The 11,595-nt window shown below is 36.8% G+C and overlaps 1 protein-coding gene across 3 annotated transcripts in view; it reads left to right on the top strand.

Annotated features, from left to right (window-relative positions):
* The window catches only part of LOC100483541 (lymphocyte antigen 75), a 135,170-nt gene that overhangs the window by 76,686 nt on the left and 46,889 nt on the right, over positions 1-11,595 (top strand). For all 3 annotated transcript variants that reach the window (XM_002928390.4, XM_002928391.4, XM_011236249.3), the window contains exons 26-29: positions 1,613-1,778; positions 3,218-3,382; positions 5,596-5,712; positions 10,134-10,328. In XM_002928390.4, coding sequence (XP_002928436.1) covers positions 1,613-1,778; positions 3,218-3,382; positions 5,596-5,712; positions 10,134-10,328 — 643 coding nt within the window. The remainder of the gene's footprint in view (positions 1-1,612; positions 1,779-3,217; positions 3,383-5,595; positions 5,713-10,133; positions 10,329-11,595) is intronic.

Raw genomic sequence — 11,595 nt, 5'->3', positions numbered from 1 at the left:
TCCTAGTTCTTATGTTCCATAGATGAGAGAAATCATATGATAATTGTCTTTCTCTGCTTGACTTATTTCACTTAGCATTATCTCCTCCAGTGCCGTCCATGTTGCAGCAAATGTTGAGAATTCGTTCAGTCTTAATAAAGAGAGAAGGTATTCAGCAAAGAGATAGAGGGTGCAGGGATTTATCTACAAGGAATAGAATTTCCAAAGGCCCAGGTACCTGGGTTAGTTGTGAGTGCAACAAAGGTGAAGGAATCCAGGGTAATACCAAGTACAAGCAACGTCACGTGGCCAAAGGGCCACATTAGAGGCCACAGGACTTCTTGGTATTAACTGCCCGCAAAGTTACAACTGGAACCCTGGTGGAGAACAGGTGCAGAATGAAACAGTTGGTGGTGTTGAAGCTTAAACATGTTTGTTATTTGTGGTTCACTAAGGATAATGTGTGTGGCCTTTACCCAATATTCCAAATAAACCAGTGATGCAAAATGGCCTTGGGCCTCAGGACAGCTTAGTTCATTGGGTCAATGTATAAGGTCTGGTGCTCTGGCAGCACCATGGGGAAGCTCAAACAGGTCTGTACCCCACAGTCCATCCCCTGGTCTTTGTACCTATTCTGTAAAGCCTCTCAACATAGGTGGGTGGTCAGGCCCTTGTTAGGATGTAAAGATGGATGTTCACAGACTTTTACTGCACAATAGAATATAGTGAATGAGGAAACTTCTCCATAAAGACAAGTGTAACAACAGTGTGAGATCCACAAGGCCTGAGTCAAGGTTAAGAAGAAGGGAGCTAGGGGCGCCTGGGTGGCACAGCAGTTAAGTGTCTGCCTTCGGCTCAGGGCGTGATCGAGCCCCACATCAGGCTCCTCCGCTATGAGCCTGCTTCTTCCTCTCCCACTCCCCCTGCTTGTGTTCCCTTTCTCGCTGGCTGTCTCTGTCTCTGTCGAATAAATAAATAAAATCTTAAAAAAAAAAAAAAGAAGAAGAAGAAGGGAGCTAACATTTATGTAGCTCTTCCTGTACCGGCTGACCATTGTGTGTTTTACACATCACCTCACTAATTCCAGCCCTGAGGTTAAGTGTCACATTCATTTATTAGCTGGGGGGCTGGAAACTTGGCAAGGTAAACTCAAATCAAAAACTAATACATGACTAAACCGGAATTCCAAACTAGATACGCTTAGCTCCAGAGTCCATGTTCTTTCCACTACTGCATGTTGTTTCTTTGACTTCCAACACCCAACAGTTCCAATTGTGTGTGAAGCAGCCCAGTGTATTGGCTCAGACCATAGACTCTAGTGTCTGATGGCCTGGAGCAGAATCCCAGCACTGTGGTGTATATTCTGTGGGACTTGGCACACATTACACGCCTTCAGTTTCTCATCTGTGAAATGGGTACAGTAGTTCTTATCTCATATGGTTGTTACAAAGATTAAGTAGGTTAATATTTGCAAAGCACTTAGAACTGTGCCTGGCACATGGTAAGTGCTATGTAACTGTGTGTTAAATATAAGGTAAAATTAAAAGTCACTTGATTGACTACAGGGGACAAAATAATTCAAAAGGGATAACATGAAGTATTGCTACTTGAGATGTATTTCTGCTGCTTACAGGATGAACTCAACTTCGGTTGGTCAGATGGGAAACATCTTCAATTTAGTCGCTGGGCTGAAAATAATGAGCAACTTGAAGACTGTGTAATATTAGACACTGATGGATTCTGGAAAACATCTGATTGTGATCGTACACAAGCAGGTGCTATTTGCTACTATCCAGGAAGTATGCTAATTTTAAATATTTTAGTTCTTAAATTATTATCAGTCTCATGAATAGTGAGATTTATGGGGAGTAGTTTTGTAAAATCTGGTTTTGAAATTATAATTTTGCCCTTTTTACAACAAAATTTGTTGTGAAAATTTGTATTTGGGTAGAATTATTATATATTGAGTACTTTGTCATTGATTTATTTTAGACATGTTATATCTTTATTTTTGTCAGCTGACAATGTTACTTGACCTTTCAGTTTTAAGTCCCTATTAGCCTCATTTTGTATCTATATTTTGTGTTTATAATCTATAGGAAACTCTATTTGTGGGAAGTTTTTTGGTAATTCTTATCAACAGCTAGCATTTCTTTTTAAGAGTCACTGTTAAGATTCACTTATTTGTAAGTAACAGTAACCAGCTCAAGTTTATTTCAGCCAAAAGGGAAATTTAGATCCTCAAAAATGAGGATATAGCTGAGCTTCCTGAGAATGGGAATCAGAAACTGAACAGAATCAGGAACCCAGAGATTCTGTCTCCCACATAACCCTTCTGCTTCTCTCTGCACATGGTGAAACATGGCACCTGGGTAGCTTTCGATTGTAGCTGTAACTGGAGATGAATTGACTATCCCTGAATTCCACTTTCCAAATTCTTAGAGAGAACCTGATGTACCCAACTGAGTAAGGTATGCGATCTCTAGCCTAGTCAGAGGAAAGTGGTTTTACAACTGCTAGGGGCCCACATTTGTGCTTTTGCAATAGAAAGAAGATACATCTACGTTCCAGACAAAGGGAGTTGTGGGCTAGGAGAGATTCTGAATGGTCTCTACTGCATATTAAATCTGTTTGATTGGCTTTGAGTAGAGCATATCTATATTTGCATCTTCTTAAATGTATGGCTTTTTCATAAAAATTTTTTAAAAAAACAGATTTTCTAGATGTCAGATTTTCAACTATTTCTGTTTGCTTTCATTAAAGCAACAACTTAGAACAGCACATATTTCATTAAAATGTACCTTTAAAAAATAAATAAAAAATAAAATGTACCTCTAAAATTAGAGAAGTTATCAATAACCAGGAATTTAAAGATGAGTTCCCAAAGTTATCGTTAGGTGCCCATTATTAATATCTTTGTATTGTCTTTGACGTTGCCCCTTGTATTTGAGGTTTGATGATACAGGAAGAGAGAAACCACATTTAACCTAATAGCATCTCATGTTTTATATTCTCCCACTCACTCCACAGCAGGGGAAAGAAATTGTGTTAAATAAATTCCTTTGTACAGAAACCCAGGTAAGAGGTCACATTATATTTGAGTATAAACAGAACAAGCATCATCAGGCTATTATTTATTGGCTTCCTGAATATTCCCTACAAATCAAGCCTAATTGCAATGAACAGGATTTAACATTTATGTCTAAGGTTAGGATTCGTACCCTTGTCTTTTTTTTAGATGAGACTGAAAAAGAGGTCAAAGCAGTTGACAATGTTCAATGTCCATCCCCTGTTCTATTTACTCCATGGATACCATTTCAGAACTCTTGCTACAATTTCATAATAGCAAAGACTGAATATATGGCCAAACCAGATGAAGTTCATTCTAAATGCCAGAAACTGAGTAAGTATTTTATGTGGCCATTATATATATGTTCATTAAAAAACAGGTCTCACCTGAGTGTGTTATAAATATTTCTAATTAGCACTAGATCTCAAAAACATTCATCTCCTAATTTCTACATTATCAACAAAAAAATTTATTTTTTTATTCTTTGTTTTTGTTGTATTAAATAAATTATTAAATTATCAAACAAATTAAATAACTTGTTATTATTGGTTTATGTTGTATTAAAATTTGTGTTTAGTTAAAATGGAGAATATAAGAATTACTTCTTTATCTACCCACTAGAAAGCTAGTCTGTCTTTACATGTATAAACAAAATGAGTTCTACTTAAAAAGGAAAAGAAATGACTCTAGCAGGCGGAGAACTGGATTATAAACCAAGCTATACTGTGGGCAAAGTGAAAACAGATGACTTTGGGTGGCTGAAAGCTCAGCTAAGAAGTCAAAAGCAAAGAAGCAGCTCTTCTTAAAAGAAATGCCCTTCAACAAATGACTGGATTAAGAAGATGTGGTCCATATATACAATGGAATATTTACTCAGCCATCAGAAAGAACGATTACACAACACTTGCAGCAACATGGACGGGACTGGAGGAGATTATGCTAAGTGGAATAAGTCAAACAGAGATAGACAATTATCATATGGTTTTACTCATTTGTGGAATATAAGGAATAGCAGGGAGATCAGTAGGAGAAGGAAGGGAAGAATGAAGGGGAGTAAACAGTAGGGAGAATGAACCATGAGAGACTATGGACTCTGGGAAACAAACTGAGGGCTTCAGAGGGGAGGGGGGTGGGGGATTGGGATAGGCCGGCGATGGGTATCAAGGAGGGCACGTATTGCATGGTGCACTGGGTGTTATATGCAAATAATGAATCATGGAACATTACATCAAAAACTAGGGAAGTACTGTAAGGTGACCAACATAACATAATAAAAAAATATTTTAAAAAAAAACAAGAAAAAAAGAAAGAAAAAGAAATGCATATTTCACACTCTCAGCTTTTAGGACTCTTCAGATATTCCCTGTGGGATCCACTGAAGTTTTGTGACTTCTGAACAGTGGACCTGTGAACTGTGGGAAGTTCCTGTGGAAAATATCAAACCATTATTCCCAAAAGTGTGCTGTTTACAAATTAGTCTTGAGAGAAAGTCTACAAAAAGGATCCTTAGAAAAAGAACAAGGTTGAGAAATACTACACCACCATTGTTTCCTAATGTCTAATGACATTACCAAATGTACATCAGCATATACTTTAAGAAGTACTGCCATAAATGAACTAGTTTAACCTTGTTTAACCAATGTTTGTGACGCTTTTATCCGTCTAGTCTTTTTCTGAGAAACTCCAGCTAATTTCCTGAGGAACACCTTTGGGAAATATTAAATTTTTTAAACAGTAATATAAAGAGTGATCACTAAGGAAAAGGAAGATCTATCATATAGATCATCCAGGAGGTTTTGTTTATTATAGTCTGACAGTGTATCATTAAAATGGGTAAATTTGTACCAATTCAAAATAAGCTTTAAATGGGGAAAGTGAAGTGAATCAATGTTTTAAATTCTCTATTCAGCAGCTAGTTTTACACTATTCTGTAAGATCAAATTTAACATCAAAATGTTTCGGGTACCAGGTGGCTCAGTTGGTTAAGCATCTGACTCTTGATTTTGGCTCAGGTCATGGTCTCAGAGTCGTGAGATCAAGCCCTATGAAGGGCTAAGCATGAAGCCTGCTTAAGATTCTCTCTCTTCCTCTTCCTCTGTCCTTTTCCTCCCATGTGCTCTCTCTCTTTCTCTCAAAAAATAAAATAACATAAAAATTTTTGAAAACTTCTTAATCTATTCATTTTAGTATGATGAGATAGTTTTTTAAAAGGCTTTATTCATTTGAGAGAAAGAGAGAGTAGGAACAGAGGGAAGGGCAGAGGGAGAGAATCTCAAGCAGATTCCCTACTGAGCACAGAGTCCTATGCGGAGCTGGATCTCATGACCCTGAGATAATGACCTTAGCCAAAACCAAGAGTCGGATGCTCAACTGATTGACCCACCCAGGATCCCCAGTACAATCAGATAGTTTTAATTTACATGTCTGTCTTATTTTCCAATATTGTTTTAGAGTTTAAGCTGGGAAATACAATTTTCTAAATCTACCAAAATAAAGTGTTCTGTATAAGTAATTATTAAAACTATTGACTATTTTTTATTTAACAGATCCAAAATCACATGTTCTGAGTATTCGAGATGAAGAAGAGAATAACTTTGTTCTAGAGCAACTTCTGCACTTCAATAATATGGCTTCATGGATCACATTAAGTATAACTTATGAAAGTAAGTTGTAAATCTGCTGATTTTCTCTATTTATATTCACACTTCATTATAAACTACTTGTTTATCAAGCTACAAAAATACAGGTCTTTTAAGTATATGTTTACCGATGTACAAAATTATAATTATGCACTTAGCAGAACTTATATAAATACCAGGTAATTTTTATGTCTCGAATCTGCCATTCAAATGCCTTTACCACCAAGGTTAGAGTTAAATGGTGGACAATAATTTCCTTTCCCCACTATCTCTCCTACCAATTCAAGACTAACTGAAAAGGACCACGCTGCCATAGAAATCTTCAATATCTACTTTCTATCTCTACCATGTATATAGGATGAGTGAGAATGGAATTATATTTTTATTATCTTGCTCCTTTGAGTTTTCAGCATTGGCTTGGAGTATGCGTTAGAAAAATGAGAAACAGTCTGACAATGAGATAGAATATTTGAAGTTGGGACTAAATGCCACAAGTCCAAGGTACAATTGCTATGAAATTTTTTAAAGATTCATTCATTTATTTTAAAGGGAGAGGAGAGAGAGAGCGTGCATGCATGCACACGCAGTGACAGGGGAGGGGCAGAGGGAGAGGGAGGGAATCTCCAGCAGACTCCCTGCTCAGCAGGAGCCACACACGGAGCTCAACCCCACACCCCTGAGATCATGACCTGAGCCAAAATCAAGAGTCAATCACCAACTGACCTACCCAGGTGCCCTGCTATAAAATTTTTTAAAACACAGACCCTAATAATAGCATAAATAAGACCAATTTAGAAAAACACTCAATCAGAGATGTCCTGAAAATCATAGAAGTTTTAGAATTAGGAAAAAAGTCACTCTGAGGCATCACACATCAAGAGCATACATTTAGCCAAAAGGGGGGATGGGCCTTACTGAGGGGCACAGGACAATGACAGCCAAAGGCAGAAGCTAAATTACTCAAATATGACCATTTTAAAAAGAGCCTTCTTGCGCTTGGGTCAGTTGAGTCAGTTGAGCATCTACATTCAGCTCAGGTCATGATCCCATAGTCATAGGATTGAGCCCACACATCACATCTGGCTCCCTGCTCAGTGGACAGTCTTCTTCTCCCTCTGCCCTTCCCCCTGCTTGTCCTCTGTTTCTCAAATAAATAAATAAAATCTTTAAAAAATATATAGCCTTCTCCTTGCTATCTAACCTGACTCTTTTAGAATTGCTCAGGTTTTTCTTAAATATTTATGGCATGCAGATGAGTTAACAAAATTAAGCTATCAAGCAATAGGTAAGACTTAGGTTGCCAGTTGAAAATGAGTTCATCATAGTAGGACTTATGGGCCTAAATCCTTTCACCAAATACACTTGAATGCCCTTAAAATTAAAAAGGGGGAAAAAATGGAGAGAAAGTAGGTGGAAAGTTCCCAGGCTTTACCTGGAAATGACTGAGGAAACAGTGTTCCTGTAGGGACCAGTGGAGACCACACCCAGAACGCAGAGATTTCAGTTTTATCTTGTGATATACTTTGTTAGCTATATTATCAGAAACAACTGAAAATGTATTCTGTGTTCTGAAAAGCATTTTCAAATCTGTAGACTTCCTTTTAAGCATCTTAGCTTCTTTTTATAAATTGTGTGAGTAACAAAATTTCTACTAGAATATATAGACATGAATGAGATATAGAAAGATGTTTCAAGCAACAGAAAATTTGGTTTAAATCTAATTCTTACTGGCTTAATTCACATCCATAGATTTATTTAATTATTTCAATACGCTTAAATAATATTCAAATATAATACCACTGATACAAAGGATTTTATTTTGGTTTTTTTTTTTTTTTTTAAGTTCTGACTTTTCAGAAGTATGGCCATGAATAGAAACTATTAAGGGAAGCCATTTGTCAACTGACAGATGCTTCAAGCCAAGTGAAAAAGTGGCCGTTTTGTATAGCAACTTTAGGAATATACCATCACCCATCATATTGGCCAGAAAATTGTCAGTTAAACATTTGGAGAGAGGGAAAGAGGGCCTGGGAGACATGAGGTGATAGAAAGCAGCAAGCAAGGGCCAGATCACACGTACAGTGTTTCTAGCGTGTCTATGCTGCAGTTACATGTTTAGGTACACAGCCTCGGAAGATGGTCACCAGTGAAAGGTACAAATCACCAGGACGACAATGGGTATGTGTACTGTATAGTGACATCTCTCTTTATGCCAATTCATAATTTTTTTTAAAGATGTTATTTATTTATTTGACAGAGATAGAGACAGCCAGCGAGAGAGGGAACACAAGCAGGGGGAGTGGGAGAGGAAGAAGCAGGCTCATAGCGGAGGAACCTGACGTGGGGCTTGATCCCATAACGCCGGGATCATGCCCTGAGCCAAAGGCAGACCCTTAACCGCTGTGCCACCCAGGCGCCCCCAATTCATAATTTTAATAGGCCTAGCGACTTATTTTTCCAGAAACTTTTATATATTCCTGTACCACAGAATTCAGCCATTTAAGGTATACAACTTAATGGCTTTTAATACGGTCACAGAATTGTATCGCTATCACTCCCCAAAAAAGAAGCACCGTACCCATTAGCATTCCCTCCTCATTCCCTATCCCTTCTCCCAACTCCCAGCAACTATTGATCTATTTTCTGTCTCTACAGATTACCTATTCTAGACATTTCAAATAAATGAGATCATACAATATGTGATTTTTGTGTGTGACTGGCTTGTTCTACTTAGCGTAATGCCTTATACATGTAGCACTGTAGCATGTATCAGTCCTTGTTATGGCTGAATAACATTGTTATAATAACAATAACATCTGTCGTATGGCTATACCATATTTAATTTATCCATTCATCAGTTGATGGACATTTAGATTCTTTTCACTTTTTTGGTTGTGAATAATGCCACTATGAGTATGTAGATGTATGTATTCATTTATCTTGGGTATATACCGAAGGGAGGAATTGCTGGGTCTTTTTTTTAACCCTTTGAAGAACTAACAGACTGTTTTCCTAAGCTGCTATGCCATTTTCCATACCTTCCAATTTTTTCATGTTCTATGCCAACACTTGTTTTTATCTCTTTTTTTGATTATAGCCATCCTAGTAGGTATGAAGTGATATCTAACTGAGGTTTTTACTTCATTTTTATTTCATTTCCCTGAGGACTAATGATATTAAACATAATTTCATGTGCTTATTTCCTATTTGTATATCATCTTTGGGAAAAACTTTATTCAAATCATTTACCCATTTTAAAATTATTTGTCTTTTTTATTGTTGAGTTATAAACATTCTTTATATATTCTGTATATAAGTTCCTTGTCAAGTAAATGATTTGTAAATATTTTCTCCCATCACTTTTTTTTTGTTTTAGTAAGCTCTATACCCAACATGGAGCTCGAACTCACTACCCCCAGATCAAGAGTCATAAGCCCTACTGACTGAGCTAGCCAGGCGCCCCCACCATCACTTTGATAATAGAATTTGTAGCACAAAACTTTTTTTTTCAAGATTTTATTTATTTATTTGGGAGAACAAGTGAGATCACAAGTGGGGAAGGGCGGGGGAGAGGCAGAGGGAGAAGGACAAGCAGACTCCCTCTGAGCAGGGAGCCTGACTGGGGGCTCCATCCCAGGACCCTGGAATCATGACCTGAGCTGAAGGCAGATGCTTAACCGACTGAGCCACCCAGGCGCCCCACACAAAACTTTTTAATTTTAATGAAGTCCAATTTATCTATTTCTTATCACTTATGCATATCTATGCTTTGCCTATTCCTGGTGGTGAAGAAATACTCCTAGCTTTTATTCTAAGAGTTTTATAGTTTTAGCTCTTACTTTTAGGTCTGTGATCAATTTTTGAGTAAATTTTCTGTATGGTAAAAGGAAAGGGTCTGATACATACATATACATATATATATATATACACACACACACATACATACATATATGTTTTTGCATGTAGATAGCCTGTTGTCCCAGGGACTATTCTTTTGTATTGAATTGTTTTGGCACCCTTGTCAAAAATCAGTTGACATAAATGTGCACGATTGTGTATGGTTTAGGTCCAGGGAAGAGATTTCTATCACTAGTTTTGTAATGTGTTAATTTTTAAATTAAATAATTATATTCATTTTCATTGCAATTAAACATATATACAGGAGAAATGAAAAATTTGATTTAAAAATAACAAAACAAAGCTATTACAGGATGGTGAAATTATAAGTAAATTTTAATTTTTATGTTTATAATTTGTACTTTCCAAATTAAAAATAAGCATGATTTACTGTTATAGTCAGAAAATACTTTAAAGGGATATACATAATCATATAACTTTTTACATAGTAAATAAAGAAGAAAGAAAATCGATTGAGTTTGAAATTTTAGCTATAATTCAAGTCTTCATTTAATCTCTAAACATAGAAAAAAATGTGTCTTCCCTAGATAATTCTCTTCTGTGGTCTGATAAGACCATGCTGTCATACACGAATTGGAGAGGAGGAAGACCAGATATAAAAAATGACAAGTTTTTTGCTGGCTTGAGTATTGATGGCTTCTGGGATATTCAAACCTTCAATGTTATTGAAGAAATACTTCACTATACGCAGAACAGCATTCTTGCTTGTAAAATTGAAATGGGTAAGTATACTAATGTAGACTTTCCAGACCAAGGAAAGAGAACATAAGGCTGTCAGCTCCATGAGTGGGAATCATTCAACTGTATTTTTTGAGTGCCTCCTCTATTTTCAGTCCTGTGAGAGGTACTACAGAAGTTACAGAGGAAGGAAAAGATACAGTGCATCCATGGTGTCGTGGTCTTGAACTCAAGGAGTAAAACGTAGCTGAGGAGACAGCATTTAACTGTTTAGCATTGTTTTATGTAAGTTAGTTTTAGGTTATTTGTTATTGGCTTCAGTTTGTTGGAAAATCAAAAGAGGTCAATGAAAACAGGAATAATAAAAACAAATGCTTTGAGGACAAAGTAAGACTTGGTTGGGTCTTGAAGACTGGATAAAATTTTTATAAATATGAAAGTGTGTTTGTGTAAAGTTTTGACATTCTAGCCTAAAAATAAATGTCTCTTAAGTTTGCCTAATTCCTTAAGTAAATCTATTTTTACATGCATATGAGTTTTAAATGTTTCACAGCTTAGAAACTGTTATAATGGCCACTATGGTTTAAGGCCTCTGCTAACATTCAGGCTGATCTCTCTTCATAGTGCCACAAAATAACTTTCTGGAGCATCATTTCAGTCAGCAATATCCAGTGTTTTCCTATCACCAATTGCTTTGAGACCATGTATGCTTCTAAGGCTTTTTAGAAACACTGTCTCTTCTGGGGCGCCTGGGTGGCGCAGTCATTAAGCATCTGCCTTTGGCTCAGGGCGTGATCCCAGCATCCCAGATTCCCAGGCTCTTCTGCTGGGAGCCTGCTTCTTCCTCTCCCACTCCCCCTACTTGTGTTCCCTCTCTTGCTGGCTGTCTCTGTCAAATAAATAAATTTTAAAAATCTAAAAAAAAAAAAAAAAAAAGAAACACTGTCTATTCTAAAATTCTAGGCTTTCTTCCAGCCCCCATATCTTCCCCCATTCTTGGCTCAATAAGGTTTTTTTCGTGTCATGCTGATCTCTTAATTGTCCCATGTACAGTGTATGCTTATCCTCATTTGCACCTTCATTTACGTTTTTTTTATGGACAAGAAGTCTTCCATCTCTTTTTTCACTTCTTTAACAAACTTTTTATTTTAGAATGATTTTTGTGTTTGTAAAAAAGTTACAGAGGCAGTACAGAGAGTTCCCAAATACACCATAACCGATTTTTCCTATTGTTGACCTCTTACATTAGCATGGTACATTTGTCACAACTAAAAAACCAGTATGATAGATCACTATTTACTGAAGTCCATC

Source organism: Ailuropoda melanoleuca, chromosome 2 (assembly GCF_002007445.2).
Source record: "Ailuropoda melanoleuca isolate Jingjing chromosome 2, ASM200744v2, whole genome shotgun sequence".
NCBI lineage: Eukaryota > Metazoa > Chordata > Mammalia > Carnivora > Ursidae > Ailuropoda > Ailuropoda melanoleuca.
The sequence above is the reverse complement of the archived record's forward strand: the minus strand, read 5'-3'. Positions and strand labels throughout refer to the sequence as shown.